Genomic DNA, 20509 nt, shown 5'->3' on the forward strand with positions numbered 1-20509 from the left:
CTAGTTAGGTAAGTTTTGATAAAAAACAATGTTTATTTGTTTTGTTTAGTTTGATTAATGCATTATGAAGCAATATTGTTCATCCTGGGTTTACAAGGCATGTTCATAACCAAAATATGCTTAGGAAACTAATTTTAAATCCAAATTGTATAGATATATAAGCTGGATAAGATTTGGCAGTTTTAGGAATTGAAACTTCATGTATGGTATTGATTTAATGTTATTTGTTAGTTTTTTGGATTCAACTATTTTTTGTATTGGTAATGTGGTTTGTGAAGACCAAAAACAGTATGTTTTGAGGCCTAGAAGGCCAAATCTAGGTTTTGATAGTAGTTCTTTAATTTTAGGAAATTTTCCAGATTCTAGGTTCATGTTCTTCGCATGAACTTTGCCTTTTAGATTATAGGGTTCTTTCGACTACCCAAACATATTTTGATCAAATCATGACTTTTGAGTGTAATCGAAGAAGATGGATGCTTGATTCTTGATCTATTCATGATTTTGAATAAAACCTTGCCCTTGATTGCATGAAAACTTGTCTAGTTTGTTATTTGTGTTTGTTGGGTTTCGATTTGATTGTTCATCGTGTTCTTCATATTCTTGATGTTTGATATGTTTTTGTAAAAAAAAAATTATGTTTTTGTGTTTTTATTTTAGTTTTGATCTGTTTTTGGTTTAATTGTTTGTTTTGCTTTAGTTTTGGGTCAAACCATAGTTTTCGGTTCGATTCAGGGTTGAGCTAGTGTTTTCAAGTCATCCTAATTGGTTTTGCTTTGGGCCAGGCACTAAGACTTTGCTTGGTTGGTTACTTTTTTGTTGAGGAATTTTTGGCCTAAGGGGTTGTTTGGCAAACGTATCTTTAGGCCTATTTTAACAGTTTTGTTTTGAATAAAAATGGTTGGTGGCCAAACAGACCCCAGATAAATTCCTAACAATTTGAAAAAAAAAAGTTTAATTTGAAAAAAAAAAGTTTAAGGACTAATTTAAAATTATTTGTGGGCCCGTTGCATATTTTTCTAGCAATTTTATTTAATATCGGGGTTGTAGACTTATACTGTAAGATGCTGACCTGATATTAAAATACATGCTTCTTGTCGAAATTTCCAAAATATCTGAAAAAAATTTCTCATTTCAAAAATAAAAAAAATATTTTATTTGATGTGCATTTGACCAAGTCTCTCAAAAGATAAAAATCATAATTTGCTTTATATATATATATATATATATATATATATATATATATATATATATATATATATGGGGTATGATTTAACATTTTATATATATACATAAAAATTCAAAAAATATCTTTGCATGGATTTTCAGATTTAATAATCAATTTATTGAATCCATGATAACTTGACCAATATTTTATTAACCCCTAAAAATTTTAATTCATGATAATTAATGGTTAACATTCTAGTATAAATGTTGAACCTACAAATAAGCTAACATTTAAATATTAGAAGTTGATTTGAAAACTCCTAAAATTATTTCGGGTATTCACCAAATTAATTGGGAGTGTTTTTCACCATAACATATGAGTTGTGAAAAACTCTTTCGCCTTCTAGGATAAGTAAACCCTATCAGGGCACCTATATGGATTCTTCCCACAAGAATTTATTTGGGCACACGAGCCCATAATGAATTTGAAACGCCATATTTATTCATGAGAATAAATCTTTATTCTAAGTCATAGACGAACCATCGGTTAAGAACCATCAATAATTCTACATCTAGACCACACAATGCTGCTTACCTCTAGTAATGTGCGTTAAAGGGTGCTAATACATTTCTTAACCAGAACTAATAACTTATCCTAGAATTTCATATAATACCAATATAATTGAGTTTTCTAGTAACCCTGAACTAGATAACTAAGTAGTGACTTCTTGATTTCAATGCTGCAACACTGTGTGCACATTTGTGATAATGATAATGATTTTTTGTCTTTGCATAACCAAAATATATAAAAGATAAAATCACTCTAATTTTCTAGAAATAATTTACTTGCAATTACATTTTGTTTTCTAAAATTCTAAAAATTACACTTTATATATCAAATATAAAAGTCATGATGTTTTTCCTCTGTCATACTTTATTTCAATGCAATTCTTCTCAATCATTGTACAGTCGTCAAACAAATTGCATTAAATTATATTAGGGGACTACTACTGTTATTATTATTGAAATTTCCTTCTTGTTAAATTTCCTTCTCTAAAATAATTTTCCATCTTGTTAAATAATAATATAAAATTATTTAAAAAGTTTCATTCAATAATTTAAACAATTAATTGAAGATTTAACGTAAAATTATTACTGTTGTTGTGTAATGCTAAACAGATGATTTAACATTTCATCCAGAAATCAAAATAGACATTTTTTTTGTGTCTTGAGATGAGCCTTCAAATTTTCCATAACTTGCACCGAATACACAGCCTTCCAAAAATAATAATATATTGTTGCAGTGATAAATAATATCATATCTTGTCGAAATGAATCTTCTCACTTTTCCATGATATATACAGATTGCACTGAGATAGAATACTCTCAATCTTTTGTCCTTGATAGGGTAATGAATATCCGGGAATATATATATATATATATATATATATATATATATATATATATATATATAGAGAGAGAGAGAGAGAGAGAGAGAGAGAGAGAGAGAGAGAGAGAGAGAGAGAGAGAGAGAGCAATCAAACAAGAAAATAATAACTTATTTCCACTCCTACACCATTACTCTTGCAATGGTTTCTCTTAACACCTTGTGCATGGAGTTGCACCTGGATTAAACCTCAATTTTCACCTCACTAGGTGGGAATAATTATGGAATTAATGTCAAACTTTACAATGACAAATTAACAAGAAATCAATTAATTGATTTGTCCTATTGCTTGACAGAGTCAATTAAGATCATGGACTGACACAAACCTCATGAACTCCATAAGAGTTAGATGGCATTTTTTAATAAGCTGGTTGACATTAGCTCTTAAAGGATATGTTAATGTATTGTGCCAATCTGTATATCAATTTCACCGACGACGGTGAGATATTTTACTTGGATCAAACGTAGATTTGTACCTTCCAACATAATCCTTTCAGTACAATGTTCAGCCATTTTGCAAGGATTTACCAGGTCCAAATGAGAAATGGCACCAAATTTTATTGTAAGATAGAAGTCTTTGACTTAATTTTTCCTGATAATCACCTTTGTTATCTTTCGTAATGGGCTAAAACATTACCAATTTGGCTACGAACGCGTTTCACAGTTCTAACAAAGAATTTTATGGCACCTCACCAACTCTCAAGCTGACAATTTCAAGGTTTACTACCTGCGCGCGTGGGAAACCACCAAGAAGAAGTAGTCAAAAGACAAGAATATAGAAGTTGTACCTCAGTCAGATTTGAAACTTAATTTTATGCTTTAATCCAGGCTGTATACATCATTAAAAAAACACATCTTTTTCAGCAATGATTAAATAGATCACTATATAAAGGGCTGGCATCCATGCTAAACATGCAACCACAAAAAGCAAGAGTTCTAAAGATGGAAAACAGGGGGAGGATGGGGCATTTGTCCCCAATGATACATGCCATAGCAATATGCCTTGTAGCCACCAGTGTGGTGGCATATGAGCCTTACTATTATAAATCTCCACCACCTCCATCTCAATCACCACCTCCACCATATCACTACTCATCACCTCCTCCACCAAAAAATCTCCCCCTCCACCATACCACTACACATCCCCACCTCCACCAAAGAAGTCTCCACCACCTCCATACCACTACTCATCCCCTCCTCCACCTAAGAAGTCTCCCCCTCCACCATACCACTACACATCCCCACCTCCTCCAAAGAAGTCTCCACCACCTCCATACCACTATTCATCTCCTCCTCCACCAAAGAAGTCTCCTCCTCCACCTTATCACTACACATCCCCACCTCCTCCAAAGAAGTCTCCACCACCTCCATACTACTACTCATCCCCTCCTCCACCAAAGAAGTCTCCCCCACCTCCATACCACTACTCATCACCTCCTCCTCCAAAGAAGTCTCCCCCTCCACCATACCACTACTCATCCCCACCTCCTCCAAAGAAGTCTCCACCACCTCCATACCACTACTCATCCCCTCCTCCACCAAAAAAGTCTCCCCCTCCACCATACCACTACACATCCCCACCTCCTCCAAAGAAGTCTCCAACACCTCCATACCACTACTCATCCCCTCCTCCACCTAAGAAGTCTCCCCCTCCACCATACCACTACACATCCCCACCTCCTCCAAAGAAGTCTCCACCACCTCCATACCACTACTCATCCCCTCCTCCTCCAAAGAAGTCTCCCCCTCCACCATACCACTACACATCCCCACCTCCTCCTAAAAAGTCTCCACCACCTCCATACCACTACTCATCCCCACCTCCTCCAAAGAAGTCTCCACCACCTCCATACCACTACACATCCCCACCTCCTCCAAAGAAGTCTCCACCACCTCCATACCACTACTCATCCCCACCTCCTCCAAAGAAGTCTCCCCCTCCACCATACCACTACACGTCCCCACCTCCTCCTAAGAAGTCTCCCCCTCCTCCATACCACTACTCATCTCCTCCTCCACCAAAGAAGTCTGCCCCTCCACCATACCATTACACATCCCCACCTCCCCCAAAGAAGTCCCCCCCTCCACCATACCATTATACATCTCCTCCCCCTCCAAAAAAATCTCCCCCTCCTCCATCTCCATCACCACCTCCATACTACTATAAGTCACCACCACCACCATCGTCATCACCTCCACCACCTTACTATTATTAGTCTCCACCACCTCTAACGCACTCTCCACCTCCTCCATACATTTATGCATCACCCTCGGCCACCACCAAAACACTACTAAGCTGTTGTAGTGTCAATTTGAAGTTTAACAACATGCAATAAGTTACTATTTCTTTCTTTTTCTTTGTTGTGAACGAACAAATTCCAAATTTGTTTAAATCAACTTTCTCTGTGTAACAAGGATCGAGATCGTATACTAATGGTGAATTCTTTTGTACGGAGAAGTGCTCATTGGAACATTAATTTCTCTTTATCCTTTGCAATGCAATAGTTATAATTGCATTAATTTGAAACGATAATTATCACATTACATTTCTCCATCTGTCAAATTTATATATTTTTGCTTGTTGCAAGTTTGAAAATTAATGTCTTGTTATTAAATGTCATTGGCCCTAAGCGATTTCATTGTTTGTTGTGTCTTTTTCCATTACAAACTGCGAAGAAACCTTTTGTCTTAGCTAGGCTAGTCAAAACCCTAGGCTAAGACATGGTTATCTGGATATTCTAAAGAAATATAGGATAGGTCAGGTACTTTGACTTATAAGTAAAGATATAATATAGGCCGAATGGTGGATTGAGACGTTCGAGAGAGTTCAATTTATGCTCTCATCTCTTTCAATACAAACCGAATGTTAACAAGTAAACTTTATTTTATGTATAATTAAACAAGTCAATTATGTCCAACAAAATTGGGCATAATAATTTCTACCCCTTGTTTTTTTTTTTTATAATAATCAAGGAATTTATTGATAGATGCTAGTGTTAAAAAGCCAATGGCAAATTACCATGAAAAAAGAAAATTACAGTTCTCCATTTACGAAGGAAAACAAAGAAAGAAGAAACGAGTATGAAATATTTACAAACACCATGTTTGTAATCAGAACTAAGAAAACTTTACTTATTTGACAAATTTATAATACGTTCTGAATCTCTGAATAAGTTCAATCTCGTGTATATAAAGTTTCTATTAATTGTCTGCAACTATAAAACTAGACGGGGAAGAATTAGCTCAAACATTGCATCCCAATTCTTGGAAAACCAATTTGTTACTAGCCAACTAGATTCCCCATAAAATGCCACAAGTCGCGCTGAAATTTTCCGTTTGGCTTAGACCATTGCAAGTCCAACATATCACAAAACGGTTCCACAATTTCCGAACTACAGAATAGTGTAAAAAAAGATGATTCGCGACTTCTATTTTTTCAGCACAAAATATACAAATTGCTTCCTTCAAATGTATTAGATATCTTCTAGCAAGAAACTCCTTAGCCCAGACTCTTTCATGACGTGAAAGCCAAATAAATACATCAATATTTGGAGGAACTATTTCTTTCCATAATAAATTAGATGGAAATGAAGAAATATACTCGGGTAATCAATTCTATCAATGAAGTTGTTGCACGATTTGATTGAGTAAGCACCATTTTTTTCTGGTTTCCAATGTTCGGAATCAGCTATATTCTGCTTCAACTTAATTTCTTGAATCAGATCAAGAATTTGACGCTTCTTCACTCTGCAGGCCTTAAGTTTCTCTTCCAAGTTAAGTTCCAACACCAAGAGTCATTACTCAAGTGAATTTCTACCCCTTGTGCTGCCAGGTATAGGACTTCTAAAATAATAATAAAGATGATAAAAAAAAGTGGGCCTTTATTTTTTAAATACACACACACACACTAGGTGCACCCTGCATCGGCTATCCATTCTTGTCCTACACAGGCGATCCTAACTGGGAATATATTGACTAATCCCAGAATTAGTTTAATGCAACCTAGATCATGTTATCAACTAATTCTGGTCTTACATAAGGGGACGATCTGGGAAAAACGTTGACTAATAAGCAATGAATAATTCGTTTTTTTACCAGTAATCATCATTTGTCTTGTCAGTTCTCTTCTGTTGAAATATGAAGGAAATAAAAGCTCCATGTGAAAGTGAAAGTAGAGAAAATGGAAGAGTTCTGATAAGAAGAGAATTTGGGACAAGAGATAAGGAAGGAACAGAGGAGAGAAAGGAAAGATTGTTTTATTAATTCAATGCCCTCTTCCATACAGAGTTTGTGAACCTAAATAGGCCACCCAAAATAACAATAATTCGAAATAACAGGGATTCCCAAAGTGGAGCTGAAGACCAGGATTGCGATTAGCATTCCTACTTCCACCACTTTGATTATTTGACTAATTCAACTTGGCGATAAAAACAATGATAAAACCAAAACAATAGCAGTCCACGAACTCAGCTGCTTCCACGTATTCAGCTCCTTGAGCCATGCAACACTTCCTCCACGTACTCTGCTACTTCTTATCAATCCATCCCCCTGCGAAGAACCTTGTCCTCAAGGTTAAATTGAGGATATGTCTTGGCGAAACGCCACAAATTCTCCCACGAAGCATCTTCTGGCAAGGCTCCCTTCCACTGAACTAAGACCTCTGTTTTGGGACGATATTTGCCCTTTTGGACCACCCTTCTATCCAAAATCAATTCAGGTTCTGGTAGTATGATGTCATCTGTAGACACAGGGGGAAGAGTTATCACGGTATCGTCAACAACCGGTCCCCATTTCTTTTTGAGCAAGCTGACGTGAAACACATCATGAATGTGTGCCCCTGCTGGTAGGTCTAGCTTGTAAGCCACAGCCCCCACGCGAGCTAAAATTCTGAATGGTCCAAAAAACCTGGGAGAAAGCTTCAAAGAACTCCTGAACGCTACAGACTTTTGACGGTAGGGTTGAAGCTTAAGAAACACATAATCTCCAACATCGTAGGTGACCTCCCGTCGATGCAGGTCAGCTCGAGACTTCATACGAGTCTGTGCTTCCAACAAATTTCTCCTGAGGTCGCGCATGATGACTTCCCTTGTTTGCAGTAAGTTATCCACTGCTTGGACCTTTGTTGTGCCTGGAATGTAAGAGGTCATGTTCGGAGGAGGAACCCCATAAACTGCTTCAAAGGGAGACATTTTTGTTGCCGAATGAACTGCTGTGTTATACCTATATTCTGCCCAAGCAAGCCATTCCACCCAGCCTTTTGGTTGATCCGAAGAGAAGCAACGCAAGTATTGCTCAAGAGTTCGGTTGACCACCTCCGTTTGTCCGTCGGATTGTGGATGATAACTGGAGCTATAACACAACTTTGTTCCCTGTAATTTGAACAAGGACTTCCAGAAAGTGCTAAGAAAAACTTTGTCACGATCACTCACAATGGAGAGAGGCATCCCATGAAGCTTCACCACGTTATTGAGGAACTTTTTTGCTACTGATACCGCCGTGTAGGGATGTTTTAAGGGAACAAAATGGGCATACTTTGAGAGACGATCTACCACCACCATGATCACATTATATCCTTGTGACAGTGGCAATCCTTCGACAAAATCCATGGATATATCTGTCCAGATTCGTTGAGGAATAGGAAGGGGTTGAAGCAAACCTGCTGGTCGGAGAGTCTCATGCTTGCAACGTTGGCACACCTCACAATCTCGGATAAAGCTTTTTACTGAGGTGCGGATACCAGGCCACACAAAACTGGCTGAGATTCTCGTGAGGGTCTTTAAATAACCAAAATGGCCACCTGATGGTGAAGAATGTCCATCGGCCAAGACAGCAGGTAACAGCGTGGAATTGGGACTTAAAAGAATTCGTCCATTTTGCATCCAAACTCCATCTCGTTGAACACAATTTAAGGGTTGATTAGTAAGCAAGGAATTATAATAAGGATGATTGAGTACCTCTTGCTGCAAGATTTCCCACCAATCGGCAATTGGCACAGTCAAGGCCTGAAATTGGAAGGCCGCCACGCGTGAGAGAGCATCAGCACCTTGGTTCTCCTTCCCTTGGCGATATTGAATGGTGTAATCAAAACCCATTATTTTTGGCAGCCACCGAGCTTGAGACGGCGTTGTGAGGCGTTGCTCTAATAAATATTTGAGGCTTCTGTGATCTGTCTTAATCACAAAGGGTCTGCCCAACAGGTAAGGTCGCCACTTCCTCACGGCTTTCACCACTGCCAACATCTCCTTGTCGTAAGTGGATAATAACTTTGATTTGCCCTTCAAAGCCTCACTGTAGTAGGCAATCGGTTGGTTGTCTTGAGACAAGATTGCCCCTAACCCGTCTCCGCAAGCATCACATTCAACAACGAATGGCTGGGAAAAATTGGGCAGTCGTAAAACTGGGGGGGAGACGAGAGCTTCCTTTAATTTGTCAAAAGCCAATTCACATTCTTCAGTCCAACAAAACCCATCTTTAGTGAGAAGTTTTGTTAAGGGGGCCGCGATTACACCAAATCCGCGTACAAATTTGCGATAATAACCAGCCAAACCCAGGAAGCCACGGACACCTTTAGGAGATGTTGGCACCGGCCAGTTCTGAACGGCGTGTATTTTCTCTGGGTCCACTGCCACACCCTCCGAAGAAATGAGGTGGCCCAAATACCCCACCGATAGCACCCCAAACTGGCATTTGGAGAGTTTGACAAATAGCTGGTGGTCAGCCAGAATTCCCAGCACCTGTTTAACATGCAGCAGATGATCCTCCCAAGACCTGCTATACACCAAAATATCGTAAAAAAAAACGAGGATAAATCTTCGCAAATGTGGCCTGAAGATATCATTCATGAGACTTTGAAAGGATGCTGGAGCGTTGGTCAACCCAAACGGCATTACCAAAAACTCATAGTGACCATCATGAGTGCGGAACGCCGTCTTCTGAATATCCTCCTGATGTACCCTGATCTGGTGGTAACCGGAGCGCAAGTCTAATTTTGAAAAATACTTCGCGCCATGTAGTTCATCCAAAAGCTCATCAATGACAGGTATGGGAAATTTATCTTTGACCGTAATCTCATTAAGTGCCCGATAATCGACGCAAAAGCGCCAAGACCCATCTGATTTTTTTATCAATAAGACGGGTGATGAAAACGGACTCCGGCTTGGGCGAATAATTCCGGACTGAAGGAATTCTTTGACCAATTTTTCGATCTCATTCTTTTGATAGTGGGGATACCTGTAAGGTCGGGTGTTAACTGGTGGTTGATTTGGTAGTAAAGGAATGCGATGGTCGTGGCTGCGCGTAGGTGGCAGGTTGGTGGGTTCATCAAATATGTGAGAATATTGTGATAGAATTTGCTCCAGGTCTGGTGGTAATGGAGTGTCTTGGCTGGACTGCACCTCCGAAACCATGTGAACAAAGAACCCCATACCAGATAAGTGCAACAATTCCTTCTCACTCAGCGGCGCCAACTCTGAACCTGTTATTCCGTGTAGAACGTGGGTTCTGCCTGATTGTTTGAAGGACATCCGAAGCTTCTTGTAGTCAGTCTTGATTGGTCCCAAAGTTTCTAGCCATTGGACTCCTAGCACTACTTGACAGGCAGCCACGGGCAGAACAAAGAAATCAGCCCGAATCGTGATTCCTTGGAGAGATAATGAGAGTCCAAAACACCTCCCCGTACATTCAATTACTTCTTTATTCCCTACTGTCACTTTGAATGTCTTCCCCTTAACCACATGCAATCCTAACTTAATGACCACCGATTGATCAATAAAATTATGGGTGCTCCCCCCATCAATGAGCACAATTAATTCCTTGTGGCCAATCCTCCCTGTTACCCGAAAAGTTCGTGGGTGTGATGTACCCACTAATGCATGGAATGATATTTCGGGTAATGCTTCTTCGTCAGGCTCAATATCCATGTCCACCTCATCTTCATCCCCCTGCGACTGCACATCTACCATCATGAATAATTGGGGTCTGGAGCAACGATGCCCTTGAACATACTTTTCATCACAGTAAAAACATAAGCCCTTTTCCCGCCGTTCTCGTGCCTCCTGTCCAGTAAGTCTTCGTGCAGGTCCACCAGGGAAATGGGAAACCTGTGGTGGTCGCTGAGAAGGGGCAGGTCCTAGTAGTCCCATTGTGGAAGTCTGCTGTCTCACCTGGCCTGAGGTTGCCGTAGTTCTGAATGTGTTGTTCGTCCTCCTTTGGAACTGGTTGCGTTCCTCAATTAGATGAGCGACGCTAATGCATTCCGACAGTGTTTTTGGTTGCTTCACTCGCACATCCAAACGAATTTCATCCTTCAGCCCTGCAATAAAACAGCCCACCAAAAACGTCTCTGGGAGCTCATCGACCTTATGAGATAATTTCTCAAATGCCTCCTGATACGCATTGACAGTAGTGACTTGTTTAAGACGGGAAAGTGCCTCAGATGGATCGTCATAATCAGTTGGTCCAAAACGATGGAGCAGAGCTTGGACAAACTCATGCCAGCGTAGCTGCCCTTTGCCCTTGGTATACCAGCGATACCATTGGAGTGCTACACTTGTTAAGTGAAAAGAAGCCAATTGAACCTGTCGCGGAGCATCAACATTCTGAAATTCAAAGTACTGCTCTGCCTTAAAAATCCAACCTGTTGGGTCTTCACCCTCACCAGCATAGGTTGGAAAGTTCAGCTTAAGGTTGGAATGACTTCTGTCGAAAGTAGAAGTGTGTGAAGAAGATGACCTGTCATGAGAAGAACTTCCCCCAGCAAAAGGATTTACTTCCCTCTCACTGGAACGATGGGTCTGAGCAATTCTCATTGCTTGGAGTTCAGCCATGACTCCTTGAAGAGCGTTGTTGACCCGATTAAAATTCTGATTTAATTCATCAAAATTGGCGTCGTGTCGTCCAAGAGCTTCAGTGATCTCAGCACGAAACTCTGCATTATTTTTACCACGCGTGTCCATGGGTTGAACCGCGCTCTGATACCACTGATAAGAAGAGAATTTGGGACAAGAGATAAGGAAGGAACAGAGGAGAGAAAGGAAAGATTGTTTTATTAATTCAATGCCCTCTTCCATACAGAGTTTGTGAACCTAAATAGGCCACCCAAAATAACAATAATTCGAAATAACAGGGATTCCCAAAGTGGAGCTGAAGACCAGGATTGCGATTAGCATTCCTACTTCCACCACTTTGATTATTTGACTAATTCAACTTGGCGATAAAAACAATGATAAAACCAAAACAATAGCAGTCCACGAACTCAGCTGCTTCCACGTATTCAGCTCCTTGAGCCATGCAACACTTCCTCCACGTACTCTGCTACTTCTTATCAAGTTCCAAATCATTTAAGTTTGAAAAGCCATTATTGAGGTTAACAATAATTGATTTATGCTAAAAGTTACAATTAAACGAACAAGAACACGAACCAATTCTTCTTGTTGCTGTAGTTTAATTTCCAAGAGCGAGATTTCTTGTTTATATTTGCTAGATGAATTATTGCATTTATGAAAATAATATATACATGAACTGATCTATTGATTAATTATCAGATCTTAATGAGTTCGACATTGGTTATTTAAATTCATACGGACACACACCCACGTATATATACAGCCAACTTATTTATTTAAAAGCAACGAAGGAGAGGGAGTTTATAAATGGTGAGTAATAATGTTGGCTAAATTTGTTACATGACTGACCTCTTAAAAACTACTGTCTCATGTTTGGATTCACAGTCTCACGGTGGATTTTGCCTTAGGACAACGCCTTTTGAAGAGAAATATGTGATACCTGGAATTTATAAACTACTTAGATCGATCCTCAACTCCTAATCAATATGTAATATTGATATAATAAGTGAGAGATATAAAAAAGTTTCCGCTGAAAAAATGGAGCAGCCAGAAAATGGAAGCAAGGCAGGAAGACAAAGATCCCATGTGGATACATCTTTAGTTTCTGCCAACTTACAGTTTTTAAATTATATGGGACACTCATAATTTCCTGTTCCACCCTGTTATCTGACAATTATAGTTTCAATTTTCATTTAATAAATCAAGTGGATTCGAAAAAAAGCAGAGACCAAGATAGCTTACAGAGAATAGCAACAAGGCGTAAAAACAGGTTAGTGAACAGCGTTACAAAAGCTTATATAAAATACACCGACAATTAAGTAAATGAATTGAAACTTCTTTAGGATTATAAGATTGTTACTATGTAATAGTATATTGCATATAAATAATAGATTACTTTTAACCAATAAAGTTCAATGTTAACCAAGAAGAGATAAAGTTTAGGACAGGGAGAACAAACCAGACTTGATTGTGGATTATACTTCGTAGAAATCTAAACTTATGTAAGAAATAGTTTATATAGAACAAAGAATGGATCAACATGAAGGTAAAAAGGAGCCTGTGTATGTAGAAAGATCCTTAGAACAATGATCGATATAAATTGAAATAACAGTTACCAAATTTAAAGAAGGATATTAGGGAGGAACAAATCAACAACAATAACAATAATATCTATGAAATTCAACTAAATTGATTGGATCTTCAAAACTTGTTTATCAAGTAGGCTTGCTACCAAAAGGGTGTAACCGGTAGGTTTATAACCATTAGGCTGATAACCAGTAAACTTGTAATCAGTAGGCAGTAATTTTTATAACCAATAAACCCAAAAAGAACCAAAAACATATATATTTTCCTATCAGGAACCTTCATTGAGTGGATGTACTCGATTAGAGACAACTCCTTGATTGTAATTTATTTTTATATGCAATAAACTTTCTTGTTCTTGAATTTCAGCTATTTTTTTCTTGATAATAATTAAGTATTAGGATTTTAGTTTGTTTATAAATCTAGAATTTTTAGTTAAAGTTTAAAACTTCATTGAGTGATAAATTATTGGTGTTCAACTTTGAATTCAAAGTCCTCAGCGCAGGTGGGCACAAAAAAACCCTAAAATATTTGGTCATTATAGTGAGAATATTATATTTATTTCTTTGAAATTATGAAACCGAAAAGACAAAAAATACCAAAAAAACTTAGAAGAAAAAGAAGAATTGGTAGAGGTCTCTATTTGAAGAAGAAAGTGAAAAGGTAGCAGCCAAGACTATTTAGCTATATATTTAGTCTTGGATATAATATTCTCTATGAGTACATCATGTACAGGAAACTAGAGAACTAGTCTAGAAGACAGCATGTTAATTTAGCTATTTATTTCAGTAAAAAATAGAACACTTCATATCAATGCATGACATTATTGCTTGAAAGTTTCCAGCCAGAAACATTCAGCCTGGCACAAACAATCAAAATTTTGACTGAAATGAGCCGTGGCATGACTTTAATTAGCTGACAGAGCCACTTTACATTATTGATCCGGTCGCCAAGAGGCTGCAATAATATTTAAAATTAATCTATTCATTTTTCCAAAGACGAATTGATCGATTTCAAGTTTGTTTTGTGTACGGAAGTGAAAAATTAACTGGGTAATCTTCAAGAAAACTAGTCATTAATTAGTATGTCATTAACATTTGTCTACCATTAATTTTCTTCGAGGAAGTAAAGTTCGGTTGTTTCCAATAAATCAAAAAAATATCACGTCAAATGTGAAATAAGACGTATAAAAAACTATTATTAGAATTCATTCAATAACTTAAGTTTTGGATTGCAATAATTATTTAACAAATTCAAATAGTAATACGATCAAGAATTAGAAATATCCATGTTGTGTTTGTTAAATAAAAAGAAAGATAATATTGTAAGTGAAGAAAGTTGTATACAGCTATGTACGTGGGTAGTCAGAGCCGATCTCTTTTGACTCTCTGGTTAACAAACACAAACACAAGTACTTGCATTGGGACGTCTTTCATTGCGTGTGAACTGACCAACTCCCTTAATATGTCAGACATTTTTTTTGTGTGTGTCTTCAGATGAACCTTCAAATTTTCCATAACATGCACCGAAAACACAGCCTTCCAATAATAATAATGTTTTGTTGCAGTGATAAATAATATCATATCTTGTCGAAATGAATCTTCTCTCTTTTCCATGATATATACAGATTGCAATGGGATAGAATACTCTCAATCTTTTGTCCTTAATAAGGTAATATATATATGGGAATATATATATATTGACCAATCAAACAAGAAAATAATAACTTATTTCCACTCCTGCAACCATTACTCGCAATGGTTTCTCCTTTTCAAACGTTAAGGAAGCTAGAGCAAACTCCTTGTCCATGGAGTTAGAGATTGGATGAGTTGCAACTGAATTAAACCTTAATTTTAACCTTACTAGCACTACCAGAAAATTGACAAATACAAACGTACACGAACATACCGACATAAATATTCTATTAGTAAATTGCGGTGAATTTTTCCAATTGAATATGCCCTCACAATAGCCATCAGTAAACACTGATGGAAATATTCCTTCGGTATATATTCCGAGAGAATTACAATGGAAAAAGAAGAAAAAAAAAGCCACAAAGTATCATGACGTATTATTTTTATAGACAAAATTACCAATAAATTTAAATTTGTTCATCAATAAATCCATATGTAATATTTAATTTATGACCTGACAACCGACCGTCCTCTCACTCTCCCCCATTTCTCCTTCTTCCTCCATTTTTCTCTGTAACAAACACCACAACCCCCCCTAATTTTATCATAAATCAACCTCCTACTACAAATCCAGTCACCTCAACACTCAGTTTGTCAGCATCTCTGTTCTGATTCAAATTTTATTGAGGATTCCTCACTTCAAGTAAGCAAAACTACCCATTTTTTATTTGAACTCAATTTTAAAATGTTAATTTTTATTGCATATTTTTGTACTATATGTATTTTGTTTGGGTGTTTACATATTTTATAGCTTTTTCTCATATAAATTTGTTGTATAAATGTATTATTTGTACATGGGGTTTGTTTGAGATTTTGTAAAATTGTATTTGTTTGTAAATTGATGAAATTTAATTTGAATTTGTGATTTAGGTGTTTTGTGATGAAATAAATAATGGCTTATTTAATGAGTTCCTTTTATATTTTGTCAATTTTATTATTGAGTTGAAATTTTCAGTAAATGTATAGAAATTTGAATTTATGTAGATAATTGGTAATGAATTAATTGTACTGTTAAAATAGTTTGAATAAGTTTGAGTTAAACCAATGTTCTGTTATTTATTTAGTTTATGTAATTAATTAATACATTTTGTTATCAATATTCTATATAGATTTGACATAAGTAATGGATGATCGTTTATGGATGTATCAAGATTCACTCGAAGAGTTATGTAGGATGGATTATTGCAATTGTTTCAGGATTTTATTAATTATGCATTATCTAATCTGAGAAATATTAGTGGAGGCGGTATTAAATGTTCATATAAGAGGTGTAAAAATAAAAAGTTTCTTGATCTAGATATTATAACGATGCATCTTCTACAAAAAGGGTTCATGGATAAATACTTGTGTTGGTTTGCACACGGAGAACCATATGTTCCTTACGAAACCATGGTAGAAAGGATGGTTGGGTCAACTTCAAGTTCTAGCAATGTGTATAGAGTTGTAGATGATAATAATAATCTTTTTAGGCGTATGGTTATAGATGCAATGAAAATGAATTGAGGTTATATTTTGAAAAATTAATTTCAATTAACAAATGCAATTTCAAGTTTACAAACATTGAAGCAGCTAGAACCATAACATTGGTGATGAAATCATCGATGGAAATTTCATTGTTTCAATGGAGTCAAGTTTCCAAACATCTTGAATAGAAACTTATGGTTGATGCATGGTTCGGAAGGTTTAAGGTTAGTACTAACTTAATTTTTTTATTATTATTACGTTAATTTGGTTAGTTTATTAACTTATTAATGAAAATTTTCTTGTACAAATTTTAACTCAAGGGAAACAATTTAATAGGATAGAGCTGACAACGTTATTGCAGGAGAGTTTGGGAGAATCACGCTACAACTAAGTAATATTGAAATCATGATAAAGATTTTTAATCCTTTATTCAATTTTATTATTCATTTACTAACAGATAATTTATTTGTACCATATAGGTTGCATCATTTTTGGTATGAGGTGCAGAAGAAAGCTAAAAAATATATGAAAGAAATGGAGCTTCTAGGCTAGAAGGAGGTGGCGATTTGGAAGGATTTCAGACCTTCGTACATCTTAGAGGTAGTGTGGGTGGAATATATTCAGCATGTGATGTTTGATCATTTCGTGTGATGATCACAATCCGGTGTGAAGAACTGAAACCGACATGTTCACAATTATGTTACCACGCACATCGGCAACTCCATTTTGTTCGTTTCTTGGACGCGAACCATTTTTTATTATAAATATATTTAAATAACTATAATTTTCTCTTGCAGGCTACAGTTCTTGGATGCGAACCAAACCTGATGGAGCTTTTTGTGGAAACACATGTGCAGATTGATGACTGCCAAAAAAGGATGCAACAACTCGTAGATAGCCGAGCTCAACACTTTGTGGTATGTTGTTTTCAACCATTTTTTTCTTAAGTTGGATGGAGGCATGATCATCTGGTGGACCTAATAAAAATTAGTTGTATTGTCTCTTTAACACTACAACTGATTTCTTGCAGACAACCCGTAGTGTTTCAACCGTTGGATACTCAAAATCAGTTATGAGCACTCAAACTCCAGAGTTCGAGGTGATTTTAAACCAGCAAGTTAAGGATCAGATGACCCATCTTACCGTTGATTATGAACAACTTAGTGTTGAGATGACCGAACTTCGCCGATTGGTATTGAAGATGAGATTACAAATGGGTGGTACATGTGCTCCCTCTTATTTGCCCCACGGTCCAGGCAAAGACTCGCCTCCTCCTCCTCCTCCTCCTCCTCCTTCAACGCCTCTATTCTATATTAGTTGTATTTGAACTTATAAATGTTTAAATTTATAATAAATATTTGAAGTTTATATTAATTTCATTTTTTTTAATTATTTTTGTTTCTGTTTAATAGATTTTAATATATATCTGACAGAGTTATCGATGGACATAGTCTGTCGATATATTCCAGAGTGTTGGAAAAGAACTACTGCAAATGTCACTGCCATTGTTTACTCACTGACGTAATAAAAGATGATTTGTTTGACGATTACATGTCAAATTCATCGACTAAGAAAAAAATTTACCGATGGAATGATATACAGTTATTTTGTCAATGATATTATTCAATGATGGAAGTATTAACAAAATGAAGCGAGTTAAGTTTTTTTTTTTGTGCACTTTTTCTGTCAATAAATCCATCTTTAAATTATTACTGACTGACTCACCGACATACCACAAATCACTAACGAGAGTTTTTCCAACAGATTATTTCCGTTTGTGATCATGTCGACAAGTTTCTTGCTGACAAATTGTGAGTACAAATATCAACAGAAAATTCTGTCAATAAATCTAAAAATTCTGGTAGTATAGGTGGGCATAATCATGGAATTAATGTCAAAACTTACAATGGCATTTTAACAAGAAATCAATTTATTAGACTTTCAAGACAAACAAGATTGATTTGTCCTATTGTCCTATTGCATGACAAAGTCAATTAAGATCATGGACTGACACAAACCTCATGAACTCCATAAGAGTTAGATGGCATTTTTTAATAAGCTGGTTGACATTAGCTCTTAAAGGATATGTTAATGTATTGTGCCAATCTGTATATCAATTTCACCGACGACGGTGAGATATTTTACTTGGATCAAACGTAGATTTGTACCTTCCAACATAATCCTTTCAGTACAATGTTCAGCCATTTTGCAAGGATTTACCAGGTCCAAATGAGAAATGGCACCAAATTTTATTGTAAGATAGAAGTCTTTGACTTAATTTTTCCTGATAATCACCTTTGTTATCTTTCGTAATGGGCTAAAACATTACCAATTTGGCTACGAACGCGTTTCACAGTTCTAACAAAGAATTTTATGGCACCTCACCAACTCTCAAGCTGACAATTTCAAGGTTTACTACCTGCGTGGGAAACCACCAAGAAGAAGTAGTCAAAAGACAAGAATATAGAAGTTGTACCACAGTCAGATTTGAAACTTAATTTTATGCTTTAATCCAGGCTGTATCATCATTAAAAAAACACATCTTTTTCAGAAATGATTAAATAGATCACTATATAAAGGGCTGGCATCCATGCTAAACATGCAAACACAAAAAGCAAGAGTTCTAAAGATGGAAAGCAGGGGGAAGATGGGGCATTTGTCCCCAATGATACATGCCATAGCAATATGCCTTGTAGCCACCAGTGTGGTGGCATATGAGCCTTATTATTATAAATCTCCACCACCTCCATCTCAATCACCACCTCCACCATATCACTACTCATCACCTCCTCCACCAAAAAAGTCTCCCCCTCCACCTTATCACTACACATCCCCACCTCCTCCAAAGAAGTCCCCACCACCTCCATACCACTACTCATCCCCTCCTCCTCCAAAGAAGTCTCCCCCACCTCCATACCACTACTCATCCCCTCCTCCACCTAAGAAGTCTCCACCACCTCCATACCACTACTCATCCCCTCCTCCTCCAAAGAAGTCTCCCCCACCTCCATACCACTACTCATCCCCTCCTCCACCTAAGAAGTCTCCACCACCTCCATACCACTACACATCCCCACCTCCACCAAAGAAGTCTCCCCCTCCACCATACCACTACTCATCCCCTCCTCCTCCAAAGAAGTCTCCCCCACCTCCATACCACTACTCATCACCTCCTCCTCCAAAGAAGTCTCCACCACCTCCATACCACTACTCATCTCCTCCTCCACCTAAGAAGTCTCCACCACCTCCATACCACTACACATCCCCACCTCCACCAAAGAAGTCTCCCCCTCCACCATACCACTACTCATCCCCTCCTCCTCCAAAGAAGTCCCCACCACCTCCATACCACTACTCATCCCCTCCTCCACCTAAGAAGTCTCCCCCTCCACCATACCACTACTCATCACCTCCTCCTCCAAAGAAGTCGCCACCACCTCCATACCACTACTCATCCCCTCCTCCACCTAAGAAGTCTCCTCCTCCACCATACCACTACACATCCCCACCTCCTCCTAAGAAGTCTCCACCACCTCCATACCACTATTCATCCCCTCCTCCACCAAAGAAGTCTCCCCCACCTCCATACCACTACTCATCACCTCCTCCTCCAAAGAAATCTCCACCACCTCCATACCACTACTCATCTCCTCCCCCACCTAAGAAGTATCCCCCTCCACCATACCACTACACATCCCCACCTCCTCCGAAGAAGTCTCCACCACCTCCATACCACTACTCATCTCCTCCCCCTCCAAAGAAGTCTCCCCCTCCACCATATCACTATACATCCCCACCTCCTCCGAAGAAATCTCCACCACCTCCATACCACTACTCATCTCCTCCCCCTCCAAAGAAGTCTCCCCCTCCACCATATCACTATACATCCCCACCTCCTCCGAAGAAGTCTCCACCACCTCCATACCACTACTCATCTCCACCCCCTCCAAAGAAATCTCCCCCTCCACCATACCACTACTCATCTCCTCCTCCTCCAAAGAAGTCTCCCCCACCTCCATACCACTACACATCTCCCCCTCCTCCATCACCATCACCACCTCCTCCATACATGTATGCATCACCTCCACCACCAAAACACTACTAAGATGTTGTAGGGTCAATTTGAAATGTAACAACATGCAATGAGTTCCTATTTATTTCCTTTTCTTTTGTTGTCTACGAAACAAATTAGGATTCCTAATTTGTTTAAATCATCTGTCTATGTGGAATAAGGATCGAGATTGTAGATCCATGGTGAATTCTTTTGTACGGAGAAGTGATCATTGTAACATTTCTTTGTACCATTTTGCAAT

At 37.8% G+C, this 20509-nt stretch overlaps 1 protein-coding gene across 1 annotated transcript in view; it reads left to right on the forward strand.

The window, feature by feature from the left end:
- Positions 1-3657: 3657 nt before the first annotated feature.
- Positions 3658-20509, forward strand: part of LOC18094312 (extensin-2) — a gene marked incomplete at its 5' end in the record, with an annotated part of 53893 nt that continues 37041 nt past the window's right edge. Inside the window, 4 exons of the mRNA XM_052445497.1 lie at positions 3658-3997; positions 4046-4120; positions 4217-4333; positions 18983-19942. Of these exons, the coding sequence (XP_052301457.1) occupies positions 3658-3997; positions 4046-4120; positions 4217-4333; positions 18983-19942 (1492 nt within the window). The remainder of the gene's footprint in view (positions 3998-4045; positions 4121-4216; positions 4334-18982; positions 19943-20509) is intronic.

This window comes from Populus trichocarpa, chromosome 1 (genome assembly GCF_000002775.5).
Source record: "Populus trichocarpa isolate Nisqually-1 chromosome 1, P.trichocarpa_v4.1, whole genome shotgun sequence".
NCBI lineage: Eukaryota > Viridiplantae > Streptophyta > Magnoliopsida > Malpighiales > Salicaceae > Populus > Populus trichocarpa.